The 22,292-nt window shown below is 45.1% G+C and overlaps 2 protein-coding genes across 3 annotated transcripts; both read left to right on the forward strand.

The window, feature by feature from the left end:
* Positions 1-695: 695 nt before the first annotated feature.
* gareml (GRB2 associated, regulator of MAPK1-like) lies at positions 696-11,994 on the forward strand. The gene is made up of 7 exons (XM_037449546.2): positions 696-1,077; positions 4,023-4,163; positions 7,135-7,265; positions 7,347-7,512; positions 7,659-8,509; positions 9,748-9,917; positions 10,566-11,994. Exons 1-7 carry the CDS (start codon positions 966-968, stop codon positions 11,167-11,169), a joined length of 2,175 nt encoding a protein of 724 aa, XP_037305443.2. The 5' UTR covers positions 696-965; the 3' UTR covers positions 11,170-11,994.
* Positions 11,995-15,145: 3,151 nt separating this feature from the next.
* Positions 15,146-21,207, forward strand: hadhb (hydroxyacyl-CoA dehydrogenase trifunctional multienzyme complex subunit beta). Of its 2 annotated transcripts, none has more exons than XM_037449549.2 (16): positions 15,146-15,287; positions 16,651-16,723; positions 17,068-17,109; positions 17,318-17,414; positions 17,561-17,605; positions 17,807-17,906; positions 18,061-18,148; positions 18,375-18,562; positions 18,694-18,874; positions 19,181-19,302; positions 19,412-19,491; positions 19,587-19,634; positions 19,776-19,863; positions 19,985-20,059; positions 20,468-20,632; positions 20,765-21,207. In XM_037449549.2, exons 2-16 carry the CDS (start codon positions 16,657-16,659, stop codon positions 20,798-20,800), a joined length of 1,422 nt encoding a protein of 473 aa, XP_037305446.1. In that variant the 5' UTR covers positions 15,146-15,287; positions 16,651-16,656; the 3' UTR covers positions 20,801-21,207. The 2 variants fall into 2 exon arrangements, with proteins under 2 accessions (XP_037305446.1, XP_037305447.1); XM_037449550.2 differs by having other exon boundaries at positions 15,222-15,250.
* Positions 21,208-22,292: the final 1,085 nt, after the last annotated feature.

Raw genomic sequence — 22,292 nt, forward strand, 5'->3', positions numbered from 1 at the left:
GTCAGGGTTACTTCCTACTTCTGTAGTGCCAGGTTTATGCCACGGTTGCATGAATTGCACGGTCCTTTCAGGCACTGTAACATCCAGTCACTGATGTGGTGCTTACTGGGGTGTTGAAAATGACGGCTTTTTAGCTCACCACAGATTGAAAAACCCAGCTTCAAATGTGAGTTTTGAGTAGGTCAAAGAGTAATTTCAATATTCTTAAGAGACCTGAAGAGGTGAACGTATCCTGTTTTTCACTAGATATGAGCAAATATGAACCAAAATAGTAATGTTTAATACAATTTGGTGCAGCAGAAGAATGTTTTTCTTCTTCGTTCCTGTCCTTGAAAAATCAACTTGTCTCCCCTCAAGTTCAGAAGGGATCCCTGGTTGGAAAATAATTTGATTATAATCTGATTTTATTAGATCAATGTTGGATTTGTGTACACGATCTCAATCTACAGGTTGTGTAACTATACAAATAAAGCAAAGGGTGAATGCAGTCAAATTGAGGGGGAACAGTTGCCAGAGAATATGACACCCAGAAAAAACCCAATTCATCGAATCTCAGTTGAACTTCGCCTGACATACAATCTCCATTAAAAAAATCACACGCGAAACTTCGAGCGACCCTGCCGAGCAGTGCTCGCGGGTGTCCGTGGGGGAGTTTGTGTGTGTGTGTGTGTTTGGGTGTGTGCGCGTGTGTGTGTGTGTGGGGGGGGGGGGGGTGCTCACTGACAGACAGCGAGAAAGAGAGAGAGGGCTGCCTCCCATCGCTCCTGCTGTCACTGCGCTCTCTCTTTTTCTACATTTCAAACATGGCCAAACTCTTTGCCACCATACCATCACTCTCCTTTACCTCCTCGCCGTCGTCGTCGTCGTCGTCATCATCATCCTCACCCTCCTCCTCCTCCTCCTCCACCTCCTCCCCCTCCTCCTCAGCAGCGGCGTTATCTCCGGTAGCGTGATGCCCCGGGAGGATGGAGAAGCTGTCGGCGAGCCTGTCGGAGATCACTTGGAGCCCGTTGGCGCTGCCGCTGGACGCGGTCGTCAGCAAGTTCCGTCTGCCCACTCTGGTCCGGCTGGCCCACGGTAAGAGACACGAGCCTTCAACCACCACCCACCTCGCCTCCCCGGGGGGTGGGTGGGTGGTGGTGGAGGGGGCCGTGGAGCTCCGGTGCGACCGTGGGAAACTTTTTTCTGCTGTTGTCGTCTGGTGATAACTGTTAGCCGGCTAACGCTAGCTCCTCGCGCGCCGCCGTTGATCGCAGGCGGTTGACGCGGAGCAGTGATGGGAAAGAGTCAAGAGTAGGTGTCGTTAGTTGTCCGGAAAATAGACCAAATTAAACTTAAATTAAACTTTTTTTTTAGTGGTGGCGGGCATGTTTTTTTTTGGTGTTTCTCTTTGTTCGGGTATACGACGATGGGATTTAAGAACAAGTGGGGCAATTTACTGAAAAAAGCGACCGAGTCCAGTTTGATAGGAAATAAATACCACTTCCGGTCAAAACTTTCAAAAGTAAATATGTACCCTTGTTTGTAAGGATAAAATAAGCTTTTGGAAACGAATTAATACAAAAAAGATACACACACACAAAAATAAATTTGTTTGGAATTTAATCCAATTAAAATGTGACAAATAGGTGTTAAGCCTTTTGAAACCTATGCTTATAGATGGTGTCCCATTTACTAGATGGTGTAAAGTCTTAAATTAATTGATACTCCACCACCCATAATTCCTGAAATAAACCTCACACAGTAATACTATGACGTGAGGCTTGTGATGATCTTTGCAATTAATGGACAGAGATTAGAGACACTCTGCTGTTATGAGCCAGTAATGGACTATTAATTGGATTAATTCCTGAGTTCCTGAGTCAGTCAGTTTCATCAATCGTTTTTGTTTAAAATCTGCAACATTGTTGGACATCATTGATCTAGCTCAACAATACTTTTTGAAAGCCCCCATATATTTTAGGAGAGAAAGCTTGGAATATTCTAAAGTTTGATTGACTGCCCCAGCTGTGTCGGCGTATTTGTTACTCTTATTCTGAAACACTAAATTATTTCCGTTATTATTTAGTTTAAATGTGGCTGCCCTGAAGCTCTCTTGGACACCAACTTTACTGTTTCACATCAACCCACTGACTTTCCAAGGGGCCTTTTGAATAACATTACTGTTGAATTTCCTGTCATTTGTGGCATGTTTAGCCCACAGACACAATCCTCTCCTATCCACATTCGGTGCCTTTACTCTGGGAGCGGTCGACGGGTGTCATCATGGCCAAAGTTGTTCCAGTCCAGCTAGGCCTGGAAAGCCACAAAGTGTCTGTTGTGCTGCTGAAGTGCTGCTCAATTCTTTTCATATGTAAATGATGTAATCTGTCGGTGAATGTGGTGAATACCAACAAGCAGCGACGAGGAAGGGGGAAAAAAAGGCCTTCGTGGACCATAGTCGCGCACCAAAACCACAGGTGCCCGAAGATTATGCTCCTTATTTACTCATGCGCATGCATTGTAGAGAGAGCGAGAGATAGAGAGAGAGAGAGAGAGAAGAGGAGAGAGCACCCGTGGGTGTTTATTAACTGCACTGTAGTTAACCCACAGAGGCCGGCTTGATTGCACAACCAGCTGGCCAAGATGGTGGTTAGTTATTTACAACCGTCAGTTACATCGTCGCTAGTTTTACAGTGAGCCTTTTTTTGGTGCTCGTAGATGTGCTCTAATCCAAAAACAAACTAAGGAGAAAATGATCTCACACTAAAATAAAGCGAGAAAGCGATGACAGAAATGCCTGCAAGGATTAAACCATCTTAATTGCTGTCTGTTTGGACCCACTTTCCTTCTCAAATACATCCCATTAAATGAATCAATCATATGCACAGAGTGAATTATGGATCATTCAAATAAACGTTTATGTTATGTTATGTTAGAATATCTGTTTTGAATTGGACCACTCACTTCTTAACACATGTATGTCTTCCCTGATGCATGACTTTCTAAAGAGGCAAGGGTACTCGCTTTGTGCACACGTGCATCAGATTGAATTTAAACAACCTACATACTGTTTTAGCAGAGATTTAGGCCACCTCCAGTAATTGAAAATGATTTGCTTTTCATGCATCTGAAGACTTAAACCCTGTGAATAACCATTATTATTGCACAACGCTGTCCCACAATTCGTCCAGCAGAATCTTGCTGCACGCAGTTAGGCAACAGATTGAACCCGTATTTATCAAGGCCTGTGACGCATATTTGGTCTCGCAGTCAGTGTTTTTGAGACTTTCCGGGGGCTCAGAAGAACTGTGGGGTTCAATTTTGGTCAAGTTAAGTCTATCAGGTGTTTGGTTACCTGTTCATGACATGGTGGAGCATAAATAGGGTTAATCATAAAGTGTCACACTTTTCAAACCACATTTTCTTTGAATTCTAGATTTGTGTTCATGTTAGTCACCTTGATGTTCATGCAAAATGTGCAAAATGGCTGTACTGCTATGTTACACCTCCACGGGCATTTGTAACAAATACAAATGTATGACTCAATAACCGCGAGGAATAAATGGGTGAGGCGACCCTTGAACTTGACCTGCACAAAACCTTTCTCATGTTGGAGTAAAACACTCGGTACAAATGTACATCCATGTGATCTGTGTGTGTGTGTGTGATGGGATCGCGTCGTCCCGCTGTGCTATCAGCAGAAATCCATGCAACTGTGCTACACGGTGGTGAAAGCTGGACACTGCTTGTGTGTGTGTATGTGTGTGTGGGGGCTGCGTAATAGTGGGTTGCCAGTTGCATGGTGGGATCCTGATGAGTAGGTTGCAGGGTGGTGACCTGTCACTGATAGTGGTAATTATGCACTCTGAACTCTGAATGCATGTGTGTGGGCGGTTTAGGTGGTTTAAAGTTTCCCATTGCTGAAATACTCTGTGTGACCATAGAAAAAACAGGCAGGCACAGTATTGCTAGAGCCTAACCCATGTTCTGTCTCTCCGTGTGCGTGTGTATGTGTGTTTGTGTGTGTGTGCGCGCTCCAGGTGAATGTGTGGAGGGACTGTCGGAGGAGGATGTGGTGCTGTTACACTCCTGTCGCCAGTGGACCACAGTGACCGCCCACAGCTTAGAGGAGGGACACTACGTTATTGGACCCAAGATAGACATCCCTCTGCAGTACCAGGGTGAGCCTGTGCACTCACACACACACACACACACACACACACACACACACACACACACACACACACACACACACACACACACACTGCATTTCCACATGAGGCGAAGACACAGGGCACTGCTGCCAAGGACTCTACCGGGAGCCCACAGTCTAGCGGGTAGACTGGAGGTGTCCCCCCCCAAAAGGCCTCAATAGTTAGTCAAAATGTCAACCCGTAACCTAAATATATCAATCTTTCCATAAATTGTCCATTTCCTCTGAGGGGGAGACAAATGTCACAAACACTTTGGGCACGAGCCCAACATTTTCCCGCCGCTCTATTTAAGTTGGCGAAAAATGTGGAATTTGTGCAAACAAACACTGGAAATAGGCACAGCCGCATTAGATATTAGCAAGTGAGATCTGAGGCTTGGTCGCCACGCTCTAAAGACCATTTCTTCATAAGAATGTGTCTTAGAAACAAGAACAAATATTTACACAATACAAGTGAAGCGGCCTCATATTTTTTTAAAGCCCACCAGGGTTGGTTTCTTAAGCCTCGTGTGTCCTTCTGGTTGCTTCCTCCCAGAAGGCTTCCACATCGGGTATTATTAGTAATTTTCTTGAGTCATCACCACCTCGGTTAGGAGGGAGAGGATTTAAACAAACCTGACAGGTACTCGAGGTGAACTAAAGGAGAGAAAACCCCCATCCCGGTCTCCTCCTGTCCGTTGACCCGTGGTCTTCCTGCTGAATGAGTCTAGTCGCTATGACCTCACTGGTCCCGCAGTTCAGACCGTCCTGCCAGTCGCACTATTCTCCGTGTAACCGGATCCTAATGCCTCCTCTTCATTGTTTCCTCTGCCGATGGAGTGCTGATGTCACCGCCTCGCAGGCTCTCTCTGAGGAAGTATGAAAGAACATTTGGGGGGGGGGATCATTGACATTTTAGACGTTTCGTCATTTGACATCGGAAGCATGAGAGCGCAGTATTGGCAATATCAGCAGTGAGGAGCAAGAGGTAGACATATTGTACTTCTAACACACTTTGAATATCAAGGGATCAAATATGTTGAAATAGAAACTGAAAAAGCAGATTCTGTGATGATCTAGTAAGATTTAAAAAACACTCTTTCAAAATCTCTTTCTCTGAGGGACAAACCGCCCTGTCACAGTTTACCAATGGCCTTTTTTAGAAGAACATATACAGTATATATGACACACATGTCATGTGGTAAAAGATGACTCAGTCAGCTGTAGATCTGAGGAGATATGAAATATTGGTTTTGAGTACTCACTGGGACTTAAAAGTTTGAACACAATGGCTTTTCTATGTCTCAAACTCTAGTCGTGTGCCTCATAAAGCTGGATACTAAGACAACACAGATTTTATCCTTGAATCCCTCAAAGCAATTTCACAATCAGGCCCAAATTCCTGCCAGATGGGATGGGTTCGGTTTCAGGATTTTAGTTCTCTCGAGTTCTCTGGATGAAGGCAACAAATACTTTTCACTTGTGAACCATTTCAACAATGCATTTCCGTAGCCAAGGCAAATACAGCCGACCAAGCCATTTTAAATTCATGCATACTTCCCTCAACATAAGACAGGTGAGTTGCCGTCTAACCGGAGGCCATCGCCAGTGATGAGCTAACGTCTGTGTGATGACTTCATGCAGGAAGTCTAAATAAGCTTACGAGGAGAGCAATATAGGTTTCCCCTTGAGGACAGACAACAGGATGCCCCCTCCTTCTCATCCTCTCTCTCTCTCTCTCTCTCTGAATCCTCCTCCATCCATCAGCGAGAGAGGCCCGAATCACTGGAGGGGAGCGGACAGAGTGAATGAATGAATGGGTTACAGGGAGGCGAGTGGCGCCAAAGAAACCCGTGTAACGTGGAGCCGCTGGCCAAAGCCGAACGTGTACGGATTCAAAAGCCTCGGAGGGACTCCGTTTGGATTTCTTGGAGGACATTTTATCAGAGAGCAGTAACACGTTAATCCATTGTTACAGTAAACGTCTTACTTCCAAGATTCTCCAGAATAGAACTTTGTGAGTTTGTTGTGTTGAAAAGTAGCACTTGCTGGCATTGTGCAAGCTCCTTATCCTGGGGGGCTCTGTTTGGATGGGAAGGTGCAGGGGTGGAGGAGAAAGAGGGAGAGAGCTTTTAGGGGGGGAGGTGCTGGCGTGGAAGATGGTGGAGTTTGGTATTCTGCTCTGTCTCTCAGACCAAAAAAAAAAAGAAGAAAAAAAAGAGGAAATTCTCATGTCTCTTTCCTTCGCGCTCACAGAAAACAGACTCCTTTTAAAAGGTTACAGCAGTTAGATGCAATCTGATGAACCCGGTTTATAAGGAGAAAAAAAACATTTGAATTCCTGAAAAGCTTCCCTGCAACGTCAAAAAGGGACACAGGCCAAACACAGTTTGAGTACAACAAACACGGTTAATGGATGTGTGACTGAGGAGGGTTCACGGACAGAGGAGGGAATGAGTGTCTCCATGGTGATGGGTCTCCGCTCTGGGTGAGAATGGGGGTCCTTTTATTGGTTGCCATGCCGACCCACCACGTCGGCTGTTGGTCGGGCCGAGAGCTGGTGCCAGGTCAAAGGTCACCGAGGTGTCTTTGTGTCCTTCCCTGTCCAAACAGTTGCTCCCGAGGATGTGTTTGAACAATACTGCAGGGAGTCGTGAAGAGAAAAGAGAAACCGAAGGAAAACAACTGTTCAACTGCTCTTTTTCCTCCCTTTCCCCCCGACTCCGTCTCCATCCACTCTACTCTTTCCTTGCCCTCCGTTCCTTCCTCCTTATTTCCCATCTTTTCTTGATTATCCCCCTTTCCTACGGGCTCACTCGCCTTATTCTTCTCTCTTGCTTTCCTCCACTTCCTTTTTTCAACTTCCTTCCTCTTCCTCCGTCCATCTTTGCGCTTCCCCTTGTACACCTCCTCCACCTTTCACCCCCTTTTCTCTTATCCCACTTCCGTTCTCTCTGCAGGGAAATTCAAGTTGTTGGATGAAGACCGAGACGTCAGGGATCCCGTCCAGTATTTTTCCAGCGTGGAGGAAGTCGCTGGAGTCTTCCCCGACCGGGTTTTCGTCATGGAGACGATCACTTTTAGTGTCAAGGTTTGGGAGAACATGTTAAAACGTAAAGCTTCTGTCACACAAGCTCGCGTTCACACATCCGCGTCCATGTGAATCCTGCAGGTGGTGTCGGGGGAGTTCAGTGAGGACAGCGAGCCCTACAGCTTCACTCTGCAGGCTGGAGATGAGCTGTCACTCATGGGGAAGGCGGAGCTTCTCTGTGCCACGCCCTCGAAGGAGAAGACGGGCCTGAGCGCACTCTTGAGACGTCTAGGGAAGACTCCTAGAAGTACGTAAGGCTGCGTGCTTACTGACGCTTATTTTCAGTGCCCGAGCGGGGGAGGAATCGGATTTATCATTTATCATGTGACCCTAGCTTCTACTCAGGTTCTCTTACACGCGACTAATCCACCTCCCTTGTCTCCGCCTCCTCAGGTAAAACCCCATGCCTGGTCTGTATGAACCATCGCACGAATCAGAGTGTCAGCCTTCCCTTTGGTTGCCGTGGTCGCTTTTGCACGCGCTCCCCACTGGAGCAAGGCATGCTGGGCGGGGAGCACACGGTACGCAGCATCATCGAGAGGGTCCGCCTGCCCGTCAATGTGTCCGTGCCTTCGAGACCGCCGCGGAACCCCTACGACCGCCATGCGGTCCGGGAGGGCCACCGCTACAAGCTGCTCAACATCGTCAGCAAGACGGTGGTGCTCTGCATGGTGCTCCGCCGACAGGAAGTCTCCCCGTCCCACTTCCTGCTTCTGCGCTGCATGCCCCGGTTCAACGTGGCCGAGGCCTCCGCCCACACGGCGGCGCTGGAGGGCCTCCTGTTGCGGCACGCGTTCGACCCGGACGCCTACTCTCGAGCCGTCAGGGAGACCCGGCCGGAGCTGGAGTGTATGACGGAGGAGTGCGTGAGCCCGCGGCGCTCTCGCATGTGCGTGTCGGGCCAGGACTCGTTGGCGCCGGCACTGCAGCGCCTCTCCATGTGCGGGTATGGGGGCGGGGTTTCGGACAGCCTGTCGCAGCGCTGCAGGGACTCTCTCGGGGAGCGGCTGGGGGAGGGACCAGGTGAAGAGCGCGAGTATGTGACCCCCGAGTGGACCGAGGCCGAAATGAGGACCAGTGAGGAAATCCCTTACGAGGAACTCTGGACCAATCAGAACGCGGAGGGCTTGGGGAAGGAGCCGAACCTCATCTCCTTTCATTCGTCCTCGTCGCTGGATGGCTCTTTCGGCACCGTGGTGACGAGGGTGTCCACCCCGCCGCCCGTACCTCCGAAATCAGAAGCTGTGAGTTTCGGGCCTTCGCCTCCCGTCCGTCTTCCCGACCTTCGCTCTCTCCCTCTCGTCCGTCCACGGCGGCATCCGGCTGTTAAAAGTCAGGATGGCTGGTTTGAATTATTCATACGTTACAGCTTTTAAACCTCGGCGGCCACACTCACACACAAACACACACTGACTTCCAGGAAAAGGGTCTGTGTGCTGACGGTCCATGAATACATATGAGTACATACCACCAAGAAGGTGAGTACATGTGTGCTGTGTGCTGCCACACAGGACTTCAATAAACACGCTTTCTGTGGCCGTACTGAGTGATTGGTCTTACCAAATTAACGCATTTCTTAGGGCCACAATTCTTTTCATTTTGAATGAATTTGTTGATTCTTTATATAAATGTAAAATAATCTGTTAAAATGTTAAAAGTTTCCTTAAAACAAAACTAATGTGTTTTGTTTTATTTCAATGTCCTAGTAAAAGCCATGACGATTTTTCCCATCAAACATAATCAAGTAGTACTTTTGAACCGTTTAAAACAGCAACTCTATTTCAGGTGGAAAATACCTTAAAATGTACTTGAGAATGCAGTTAAGTTGTGTGGAAACAAAATCTGCAGGAGACAGGGTTGCTTCAGTTCAAAATTAAAAAAACGATAGTAATTTATTTCATTTTTCAATTATGTGGAACTGAGTAAAGTGGCACAAATGTTCAATTTGAAATTACCTGAACATGTAAAATACATCACTTTGTGTAAATCATTTATTCATCTTTTTCCATCATTTTGTTCCATGCTTTTCATGTTCGACTGGAGGCTCTTCTGTTCCTCCACAGATGACCAGAGTCAGTACAATCATTTTGATGCAGTTATCTTCAGTGTTTATACGTTCGTAGAGGCAAAATCATCACGCTTTGGTTTAATTCACTTTTTCTTCGAAAGAAAAGGCAGCGTGTAGGTTTTGAGGTCTGCAATGCAGCTGGATTATACCCTGTCACACACAGCACTCCTGATGCCAAGACACAGTGTGTGTGTGTGTGTGTGTGTGTGTAGTGTGTGTGTTTGTGAAGAGCTTGCCACTGTGTGTGAGGGAGTTTGTTTGAGGTGTAAAGGTCACCTAGTTTGACATTTACTGAGGAGCCAGCACACACACACACACACACACACACTCTCACATTAAGCCTCTTGAGAAGTCAAGTTTTAGGAGTTAACTTTTTTGCTGCCGTATCATTTTTCTGTGTGTGTGTGTGTGTAGGTGAGAGAGGAGTGTCGCTACTTGATCGCCCCTCCGGTTCCCCCTCGCTGCTCTAAAGGAGGGTCCATCTCCAGTCCGGTCCCCAGCCCTCCCGTCCCCCCTCGCTTCCCCAAAACCTCCACCTCCCCGAGACCCAACCTCTCCTTCTACTCCTCTGGACTCCAGGACAGGTAGTGATATGTTTGTACACACAGCGAATCATTATTACACGTGGAATCACACGTATGATTGAGCTATTGTAACCATCCTCACCAATTAGCACCCGTGTTGCTCTGGAATGCAGGACATTAGATGTGAAAGTTAACAAGTAGCGACTTTCTCATTGAAAATGCTTTTACTATCGTTAGGTCCCAGGATAACATACTGTACACACTGTATCGCTTACAATACAACCCTCGGGTGAGAAGATCCACCAGAGATGTCCTCCTATTTGAGCCACACTTGCGTCTTGCTTGTCAATACCTGCCGCCTACCATTATTCGATTGGGGCTTCGGATGCGTTGTGGCAAATCTCTTTGGTCATGTGACATGATCGAACGCCTCTGATTAGCTAGCGCGGGGTCTTATGGTGGCAAAAGGAAACTTTTCTCATGTCCCAAACAGGACTCTGTTTGAAGAGGATCCGCTTAGCATTGAAATACAATAGTTTATAACTAATATCAAACAAGCTTCTCAACAAAGATGTGCCCAGTTTTTACCTACAGTTTAAGATAAATAAAGTAAATGCAAACCAGGAAATTAAATGTTATGATATAATGCATACGATGCCTGCCAACTGATACCAGAGGCTAACGTGACTTTATCGTGGCCGGTCCCAGCTGCTCGCCCTCTCCAGACGCCTCCCTCTACTGCTACCCGTGCTCCTGGGCCGACTGCCCGGCCCCTCACCCTGCCAGCCCCGAGCCGGCCTCCGCCGTCCCCGCAGACAACACAGCCAATCCTCACCCGGCGCAGGCGACCTGGGCTGAGCCGTGGGCGGATCCCTTCACCCCCTCCGGACCTCGTCTGAGGCCTCCGCAGAGTCGGTTTGCTCCCTTCGGGGCGTTGAACCCCTTCAACCGCCAGTCGCCTTGCCCCTCGCCCGAGCCCACCGCCGCCGCCGCCAACCCCACAGCGGACTCCTCCAGGGGGGCGGAGGGCGGCGGGACGTCCGCGGGGGTCACCGAAGGGCAGCCCCCGACTCCCGACCTCACCTGGAGGCCTCCCGCCGACCTGTCCGTGCTGTCGTTGGAGGAAGTGTCGGCCTGCCTGCGCTTCATCGGCCTATCGGAGGCGGCGGTGGGCGTGTTCCAGAGGGAGCGGATCGACGGCAGCCTCCTGGTGCAGCTGACCGAGGACATCCTGTCACATGACTTCCACCTGAGCCGGCTGCACGTCACCAAGATCACACAGTTCATACAGGGCTGGAGGCCCAAGATCTAACACACACACACACACACACACTGTGCTGATAATGTGCCTGTTGGCTGCTGAGCCTGCTGAATGTGCCTTCCACTGTGACCGAAGCTGAGACGTTACCGAAGGAAACCCTGCCACCCTGTGTTTAGGGGACAGAACTGACACTCGACCGGCTCTCGTGGCTCTCCCGCAGACTGGCTCCCTATTTCCAGTCTGAATCACACACTGGGACTAGTTTTACTAACAAAATGGTTCTAAGACTGTCAGCCAAATGAGGAACGTGGTGGGAAGTTTTGGTTTGTATAAAAAGGGGCAGAAAGTCAACCACAATCACACATCAAACCTGATATGAGGAAAAGAAAAAAATGAACACAGAGGGGTTTATGGGTATTTACAGCCTCTACTGTGGTATGAGGTGGAACCACTGAACCGGTTCCCCCAGCTGGGTCTCATGCACCGTCCTCTCCATCCGTGCATCGAGCATCCGTGGCCTGTCATTGGCAAGAATAACAATTCTTAGGATATAAGAGAGAATTAGTTGTTTAAAGCTGATTGAGAAAAAAAGGAAACAAAAGACAAATCTGAGGCACCCAATAAAGTAAATAGGTTTCTGGTACTGATCGACACTGAACCCTCCTCTTACACTATTCGGTATGAAGGCCATTTTGTACTTTGAGACAGTGACATTTTCTATTAACATTCTCTGTAAGGGTAACACGAGACGTCCTTCTCTCTGTAAGTCAGACACACAGATGTGTTGCTCACAAATAGTTCTCACAATGTACCTCAGATCACTTGTTCAGATATGCTTGATTTAGCCTTGAGTAATAATAAATGAAATTCCACTAAGTAATATGTCCACCAAGCCATTCGTTTATGCCTTTATATTACACACCTCTAGAATAAAAAAACAGTCTTGAAAGTAAAGCACAAGAAAGAGGGGCAAAGGCACAAATTAGAAGGATTGTGTTTCATCAGATATTAAAACAACCGTTGTAATTGTCCAGTTATTAAAATGTCTGCTTTTTGATGTACACGTTGTGCATTTAGTCAGAAGGTATTTATTATTGTTACCAAATAATTTATCAAAAAAAGAAATTGGCAGATGATTGGTATTTGCTGCGCCTCAATTAGAGAGATAGACGGTTTCTCTGTTAATCCCCTAACCGAAAATATTTGACCACTTGAGCATTGGTAACAAAAAAAGAGTAGAACATCCACAATAAATACAAAAGAAATAGAGTATTACTTAACTGACTAACAATATTGGGAGTATGTAAGTATAGTGCATTGTACAACATCTTGCTGCACACATTTTCTATAGAGAATTTAGCGTCTTTCCCGACTGAACCGACATTAGCCGTTCAAGGAATACAAGATAAAAAGCTACTTCCTCAAGCTGGCCCCGATGATGTAATGAGCCTCCGTCCAGAAGCAAGAACACAGAAATACAATTTATGTTGAATGTCAAACTAAACTTGTTTATCAGTTCTTGCGATTCTCTTTTTGCCGGCTGCTGTTGTGTCCTCTTTAAATTCCTGAAAAAATCCCAAAATGCGATAGAATGCAGCCACATCAGATGCCTCTCCTAATGCCAACCCCCCCCCTCCCACACACACACACACACACACCCACACCTTTTACTCCTCCTTGGTCTGCTACTAAATAGAAACATGGAGACCTCTGGAAATCAGGTTATCCTCTTTTGTTTTCCCTGGTGCTTGAATCATAACAACGGGCAGACAGGAGGCTGTGAGGTTTATTGCAGATAAGGCCGGATACAGGACCATTGTTATTGCATTGAAAGAAAATGATGAAATAAAGCAGTATCCCAGATCTGTTTGCTATCAGAGACATTTACAGCCGCCACAAGGGACAAATTACAAATGACAGCCAGGTCACCAAACTCTCAATATAAGTGTAAGTAAACATCTTATATGCAAGTATAGTACATAGTGTACATCATATTCAAGGTGCAGATACAAGCACTACATATGCAGGTATTTGGATGGTTTACTGTGACTGATTGTTATAAATGATATTAGATTGTAAATAGAGATGCATTAAGGAGTTATAGGCTAAATTCAGCAGCTTAGTCCTGAAAGTAACGATCAGGGTCCCTCCAAAGTGTCACGAGATGAATTAACAAATTTAGATAAATGCACAAATTTTGAATGATATACTTTTTCAAAACCACGTAAGGGTTTAAATGACAAATGTTTCTTTGATGTAAATGCTGAACACGTCTTTGACGGCCAAAGCCACCAATGAGGCAAGTACTGAAAAGCAGAACCTTGAGACCAAACAATAAATAATACTTCCTAATAAAATGTAAGGGAGTACAGAGTAGGATGAAACTAAAACACTTCAAGGAGAACAATGAAAACCAGATGTATGGTTTAACATGCTCGTTTAAATCCATAAACACACAATATTTAATAACCAAATCAATGTGATGCTTCATTAAAAATAATATATAGTTGATATAGCAGATGTGGTTTGTAAACTGGATCATTTGTAAAACTTTGGTCTGGAGTCCTTGGAGTCCGACAGAAGCTGTACCCATGCACACCATAGAAGAAGATATAGACTTTGAAGCAGCAGATTTATCAATTCTACTTCAACTCAAGTGATCATTAGTAAGCTACATCTGGAAGTGAAACGTACGTAACTGTTGATCGACGGACTTGGAGGAATGGTGTGTGCTCGTTCAAGCTTTTTATTTGTATAAAGTCCTCACTACAAATTGATTTTGGGTGAAGGGTTTGTTCTGTACACCGAGAATAAAGTACGATTGTTCAATCAGATTGTCAAAGGTAAGGGCAGAAAAAGATAAAAATTCCTCTACTGGAATAGAAGAAAAAAACAGTCATTGGTTGAATAAACAGGAAGCTCAGGATCAATACGTTCGCAGATTTAAATGGTTTCAGTTTGGGAAGCAAGTGCAGGTATTGTCTCTCATTACAGGAAAACTGGAGGAAGGAGAGAAGGTTATGCAACATAAATAAAGTGATCAGGACGTGAATGCCAGTAAATTCTCTAAATATTGAGTGGAGAACTAAATGACTGCTCTCCGAAGGTTTCTGTTTACGGTAAAAGTGCAGGTAAGAAAATGTTGGGCTTTTACAGAGTGCAAATATGAATTACTCGACTTACCTCCTGGTCGCTTGTGAAGGTCCTCCATAAGATTAATAAAGTATTATTTGAATCCGTAATAATACATTATTTTTCTATTTGTTGATTATACTTCGTTATATTTTTGTCAATGGGTCTTGGGCTGTTTGTAGTATTCACTTCGTCTGGTTTTTGTTTTTCCTGCTCATCAATTTTGTTTGGAAAACAGCTGTGGGATAATACCATCAAACATGTGATTTAAACTTCTTTGAGGTCATTGAATAGTCCTCGCCTACTTTGTACCAAGACCTGGAGTAAACAATACTAGTAGAATTCCCCCCTTCTCCTGGAGGAGCACATCATAGAAGAGTACAGCGATGGAGAAATGCCAAAATGCAGATCATACCCACAGGGTCCACAAGCTGGTGCACTAGACCCATCTTCTTGTCTCTATGTGCCCGGATGTTCCCTTTTCCTGTCAGCATCATGACCTGCAATCCACCTCCCTGCACACGTTTTAGCAAATAGTAATGATACTAATACTTTTGTACGTTAAGTAATATTTTGAACGTGTGACTTGTAACCGGGCCTGTGGTGTAGGTACAGTGAAACATCTGAGCAGTTCTTCCTCCAATGACCAGTAAAAATTAAGTCCTGTTTCTCATCGGTTAACATGATTACAATAGTAGTGAGTATGACCTGTTGAGTGTCGATGAATGGATAAGGACCTCAAAGGGGGCTGAAGCATTGCCGTATCATAAACTGTTTTTGTTTGCACTCAAATTGCCCCTTTCATTTGGGAAACGCTACATCGATTGTTACGATGGCATTATGACGTATAATCAATAGAGCTCTTAAACAACGCTAAGGCACGTGACTGTTCATTTGCGGGTAGCGTCTGATCATCAGGCATTATTTCGGTCTGCTAACACGTTGGAGGGTCCTTGAAATCGCAGTCCAGCGCTGCTGCAGCCGGCCGATCCTGTGACAAGTGAGTAGGTGTCGGCAAAGACAAAACTCCAGTACAGGTAACGTCACGCTTCAATAGAGCTTTCCTTGGTTATATTAAAACTAGAAAAAAAGAATAAACACGGTGCGCGTCCTCACCCCAAGAAAAGCGTAGTGCGTCACAGCCACAAGGAAGACGTTAAACGTTAGGCTAACTAGTAGCTTTGCTAGCTTGGCTTTACCATGGTCGTTTGCTCATTATAACCTTAGATAGTTTCAGTACTGTGTTTTTTTAATTTGTTATGATTGGGCTCAAGGTTACGTCTTCCTAATCGACGGTAAACGGCCCGCAGACAGACCGTTGTGATCCTGTTTGCCCCCCCTCCCCGTGGTCCTACTTTCTTGCGCCTGTCATTGCTAGCAGAGGAATCTGGGTGAAGGTTCACAGCCCGGTCGCCGGTGTTGAGCTGGGTGACCGTCAACTGTTTTAATGTCGCACAGATAACAAAGCGTCCATTTGTGTCTATGAGCCGGCATTCTCTGCTTTCGGTGTGTGATGCGGATAAATGCGCAGCGGAGGATAACCGTTAACAAGCCGTTTAGTATGTTTAGCGTTGGAGGGGGAAGCTTCAGTGGTTTGAAGAAGTAAATAGAGGCCACAGTCTTAAGAATATTAAAAATGAAGTAATGGTAATACGAATTTGAGGTAAAGGTACAGAAGTATAATTAGAATCGTTTCGCAGTGTTGGTTAAATATGATATCATTGTGTTTTCACTAAAGGATTAACAGCATTTTAATGTCGCAGTTTGTCAATATGCTTCTACTGGGGATGTTGTGTAGTCTGAATTTGTATTGTAAATTAAATCCTGCAGCATAAAGCATATCAAATGTATTTAATTGAATATTTATGCCACAATTATATAATTATATATAAGTATCAAATACAGGCAGTACCATAACATTCATTTTATTTTATTCAAAGGCACATCTAATAAGATATTGATACGGTGGAAAATGATAACAAAAACCATTTAAAATATTTATCACTTTGATATTTAAGATAGCAGTAGTCTCTCTGTTTTAGACATTGATGTCAGCCAGACGCAGTGACCTTCAGCCTACTGAGCGAGGCTTCGCAGTGTGCTGATGTCACCCTTTCAGTATAGATGTATTTAAAAATGTATATCCCCTTTCTCAGATTATTAGGAACACCTCGCTAGAACGGTCTTATAATAACTCCTCTTCATGAAAGTTAGTTTTTAAAAACTGTATATTGTAAATATTGCATTAGCTGGTAGTTTGCAGTCCAGTTTTTTTTTTATTACTTTCAAAACAAAGTATTCCAGTAAAACACAATGTTATGGATGGGTTAAACAGGGCCAGGGGCTTTTAGTTTGATCAGCATCCTGTTTTACACTTTGCACTAACTTCTCTCTCCGCAGAACATAATGGCTTCCATGTTGCTGAACACGATGCGGGCCGGCTCTGTGAGCCCGTCCTGGGCGGTGCGGTTGGGTAAGTTTTGTGTAATAAAATGACAATATATGTCAAAACTAAATAGGTAAATGTACCAAATGGGAAAACCGACTCATAGAATTCAAAAAATTGAAATTGAAATGACAATCTAGACTATGTATGAGTAGTAAAGTTATCCACAGTCATTTGGATTTTTTGCCTACACTTATTGGTCATCCAGCATAAATACAGACATCCGTAGTTTTTCTACTCATGCTACAACAACAGTGTTATCTGCTCATTAAATACTGTTAATTGCTTGAGGCGTTTGGGCCATCCACACTTGAGTGAAGTAATTTAAATGATGTAATTGAGGATGAGCAATGTTTTCCTGTGTGTCTCAGGGGCACGCTCTCTCAGCACGACGGCCCAGCTTCACGCTCAAGGTGAGTCATAACACTTAATGACATCCCGCACATTCACATGCTGGTCCGGATTATAGTCTTGGGGCATCAAACTGTTTCAAAAAATGAAAACTGTATGATTATTGTAAGCCTCCACTTATTGATTGTTTTGTTTACCTGGACAGAAAATAAAAAGATCTTCCGATATCCATCAGTCTCACTGCTCAATTCTGTGTTACTTTCCTTTCAGTCCAGACAAAGAGCAAGAAGACTCTGGCTCGGCCCGGTGTGAAGAACATAGTTCTGGTGGAAGGAGTTCGGACCCCTTTCCTTCTGTCCGGGACCACGTACGTCTTGGCTTTCTTCTTTTGACCAAGCTCACTGGCTGGGCTCTGTGTCCATCAGAACTTCAGGAGGAAGGAAAACCTGTAGTGTAATGACTACAAGTTATCTCAACACGAAGGTAAACGCTTTCTCTTCTGTTTATTCACAGATATGCTGACCTAATGCCCCATGACTTGGCCAGGGCAGCTCTGCAGTAAGTGTGTCCTAATGTTGTGGTATTTACCTTCACCACTAGTTTTTATTAACACAGTGTATGGTTGTACCTTTTTTCCACTATTTTGTCTTTTAAAAGCCTGTTTTTTTCATATTCTCTGACTCTTGCTGTCTAAAAATGAGAAATGGTTTGATTTTAGTGCCACTGTGGTTTGAAAATGTTCGGTTTTTGCTTTTCTAGAGGTCTGCTGCAGAGGACGGGTTTGTCCAAAGACGCTGTGGACTACATCATCTATGGAACAGTCATCCAGGAAGTCAAAACCAGCAATGTAGCAAGAGAGGTACGATCACACAACAAAGTGCGTCTGGTGTCTGGCGCTCTACTGGGGCCTTGCATGTGTTTTATTTCATCACTTTAAGTCCTGATATCATTTAAAGGGGCATTTCTGTCCGGTTGTGCATCTTCTTCAATGTTTTTTTCTTCTGTGATTTCAGGCGTCACTGGGTGCAGGCTTCTCTGACAGGATCCCATCTCACACAGTCACCATGGCCTGCATCTCCTCCAACGTGGCAATGACATCCGGTAGGTCCGCCACAGAAATCTACTCTCCCAGTCTCCTCCATCTGAGATGTGCGTTATGTTATGGACTTACTCCTAAATATGTATCCACAAAGGGAAAAAAAACGTATATGTATGTTCTTGTCAATGCAGTAAGATACATACAGGAATGTTATGGACAGAAACAAGGATGTACATGTTTTATTTTGTTTTTCTTTCCTTTAGTTTGACCTTTTGTTTGTCTCTCCAGCTGTCGGTCTGATTGCTGCAGGCCAGTGTGACTCCGTTGTTGCAGGAGGGGTGGAGTTCATGTCTGATGTTCCCATCCGCCATAGCCGTAAGATGAGGAAGACCATGCTGTCCCTTAACAAGGCGAAGACCCTTGGCCAGAAGCTGAGTTTGATTGGCAGCATCCGGATGGCACATCTCTCCCCAGAGGTTTCCATTCGCTTCAGATCTAGCACCTTTTTGATTTTGATACATGTATTCCTTTGCCTCGCTTTTTGATACACACTGTGGGATTCTTCTCCCTGTAACATTTAATTGTGTGTGTGTATGTGTGTGTATAGCTTCCTGCCGTGGCAGAGTTCTCCACGGCCGAATCGATGGGCCACAGTGCCGACCGACTGGCTGCTGCATTTGGGGTCTCCAGAGTGGAGCAGGATGAGTTCGCTCTGCGATCACACACGCTGGCCAAAAGTGCCCAGGACGCAGGTCTGCTGAAGGACGTCATCTCCTTTAAAGTGCCAGGTAAACGCATCTCATCAATGGTTGTGTGTGGCTCAAAGCGAGGTGGTGTATGAGATGCCTGAGTTTTCTTGCAGTTGCAAGAAATGTACTGCAGCCATGTTTTACATTCATCTTGAGTGCTCCAATGCTAATCCAGTCCAACATATCTGGTAATAAAGATGTTGTCAAGTTGGCACCAGCAGCCAGTCACAGACGAGCCCCCCCCCCTTTAATCTTAGACAAATTCAACATACATAATATAGAAAAGTGTGCTTTTTCTAAATGTATATGAATTACATGAGGACGGTGTATTTTTCTCTTTATCAGGTCGTGATATTGTTTCCAAGGACAACGGCATCCGCCCATCGTCCATGGAGCAGATGGGCAGACTGAAGGCCGCCTTTGTTAAACCTCACGGCACAGTCACCGCCGCCAACTCCTCCTTCCTGGTACCGTTCAAACTATCTCCTGCAATTTCCCATTCAACTGTTTTCCTTCATTCTCACGACTCCTAAACTGACCCCACATTAAACGAGCTGCGTGTTTTTGTGTCCTCAGACCGACGGGGCCTCGGCTGTGCTCGTCATGTCTGAAGAGAAAGCTTTGGCTATGGGCTACAAGCCTAAAGCGTACCTCAGGTATCTGCATCCTCTCTGTTTGTTAGAGCTGCCTCAATTCACCCCGAAGATGCTCTTTTAGATGTGCTGATCATATTGTGTTTTCATCCTGGCAGAGACTTTGTCTACGTGTCCCAGGACCCCAAAGATCAGCTGCTCTTGGGGTGAGTCCCTGAGGAGAAATGTAATCTCACTACTCTTATTTGAAGTTTTGATTTTATTTTATTTTTTTATTTTTCATCTTCAAAACAAGGGATTCTCACACCTGTTCTTCTGTGACTCTGTGGCCTTTTTGACTCTTGCAGGCCCACATACGGTACACCTAAGGTCCTGGAACGGGCCGGCTTGACCATGAGTGACATCGACGTCTTTGAGTTCCACGAGGCATTCGCAGTAAGTTCACTCATTTCCGAGGGGAAAGAAAGTGGATGAGCTTCTGCGTTGCCGGGTGACTGTGTCCTCCCTACCTCCAATGTTTAATGTGTAATCCTGCGGATGTATTTGTGTTTTCCAGGGACAGATAATGGCAAATATGAAGGCTCTGGACTCCGATTGGTTTGGCCAGACGTACCTAGGCCGTAAATCAAAGGTAAGGAAATGCTGGTTTTCTTTCTACTGACTCCAAACAGTGGCAGAACTCTTTTGGACCATATTGGCCAGGAACTGAAAATAAGATTTCATGCTATGTCATGATTTATCCTGGCTATAAAAAAGATTAACTAAAAATATCTATAAAATCAACAAACAACAAGTAGATGCTGAAATGTCTTTTTTTTTAAATATATTGTACATAATAAGGATTAATATTTGGCATATTTTTTATCAAAATAATTAAATGAATTGGGTCAAGAGATAAATGTGTAAGGAAGTCCTGATGCAAGTTAACAAGTACATTTGAATTATTCACCTCTCTTGTTAGGTCCATGTCAGTTCTGATTTCACACATGCTTGTGTAAATATAAGTCCTGCCTAAATGCATTGTGTGTTTTGTGTGTAGGTGGGAGCTCCTCCCATGGAGAAGTTCAACCTGTGGGGAGGCTCTCTGTCTCTGGGTCATCCGTTCGGGGCCACCGGCTGCAGGCTGGTAACCACAGTGGCACACCGGCTGCAGAAGGAGGGAGGACAGTACGGCCTGGTGGCGGCTTGTGCTGCCGGAGGACAGGTAACTTACCGGGTGACTGGTGTGAGACCGCAGAGAACCACAAACTGTCACTTTAGTTTATTTTCCAATGCTAAACGTTTGTTTAGTGACACCAACTACGATCTTAACGCGTTTGTTTGCACTCTTTTCTAGGGTCATGCCATGGTGATTGAGGCCTACCCGCAGTAAAACACCACCTGACAATCAGGTTCATTGTGACAGCTACACACACACACACACACACACACACACACACACACACACACACATGAACATCCAGACAACTGAGTGTACATACTAGTGCCACTTTGCCTTCATCAGAGAAGAGTTGGATACGGTATGCGAGTGTGTTTCCCAGGAATCGTGTGTAAATTCAACCTGGCTGAGAGTCTGTTAAATTACAGCAGACGAAAAGTTGCGTGTGATATTATGGACTTTGAGGTGCATCATGTCAGCGTCGTCACTGAGTCGAATGTAACATAGCAAAGTTTAAGCACTCAGAAGAGATTCAGAGATCCTAATGTTTGTATAGGCTGTAATATTTTTTTTTTCTTACCAACTGTTGGAATTAAAGTGTGTGGCGATAACCACAGTGACTCATGTCCGGCTATTCTTTCTTTCCTCTGGTAAAATCTACCACTGTCCATCTGTGCTTTGTGGTTATTAGGAACACAAATGCCAGTGAATGCAGCTTTTCAAATATTTATAATGACTTTTCCCCAAGCGTAGTCTGAGTAAACTTAATATTTTTGGGTTTGGACTGTTTGTCAATTTGAAACATTTGCATTAATACTTCTGCCCAATCCAGCTTAATGAAAGATTTGGGTAAAACAAAATGTTTCTGTAATTGAGCCCCACTTAGATTAAACCTGTGAGAAAACAGAAATTTAATGCGAGAAGAAACAAAACTCTTTCCGCATTATTTTGTGCGCTCATGATAGGAAATATCAGTGCGACGTATTCTCATAAATAAGCGGACTCTTGACGTGACCTCAACGGAGGTACTTAGATTTAGGCCCTTAACGTGTACGTTTAAGTAGTTTCCCTTTTCCAGTAATCAAGCTTAAGACTCCGTGACTGCGAGCGCTGCGATGCGTCTCCTCCACGTGCCTGATTGATGCACGGACAACAACTTCTGCTGATGTTGATGGGCCATGTTTAATTCAGCAGAGACTTTTGCAAGGAAAAACATCAAGGCTTTGATAACAACAATGAATTTGGGGAAAGAGGGGAAGAGGAGGAGGAGGAGGAGGGAGGGGGGGGGGGGGGTTCAGAGCCAACGCCTTTTAACTGATTAAAAAAAAAAAAAAAAAAATCTGCATTGCCCCAAAAGCTTTTCTTAGCATTTGCATGCAGGCCTCTCCACCGAGACGTGTCAGCGGATGACTGACTGGGTTCCCGCGCACTTAATTGAAGGTGAACGATGGTGTCTGCCGGAGACGGGGGACTGATGGGTGGAGGAGGGGGGGAAGAAAGGGGCTTCCCGGGGATTCTTTTTAAGACGACGTGAATATGGAAAATGATGGGACTATTACTTAAAAGTTCACCTCGGTGCAGTGGTGCCTTCTTGATACTTGGTGTTTTTTTTTTTTTACTCCCGCTAAAAGTGTTTGTGTGTAATTGAAAGCGCGTGAGTAAATGTGTACCAACACGCTGCCTCTCTTCACTCAGGGGCTCGGGG

The sequence above is a fragment of the Pungitius pungitius genome, chromosome 20 (assembly GCF_949316345.1).
Source record: "Pungitius pungitius chromosome 20, fPunPun2.1, whole genome shotgun sequence".
NCBI lineage: Eukaryota > Metazoa > Chordata > Actinopteri > Perciformes > Gasterosteidae > Pungitius > Pungitius pungitius.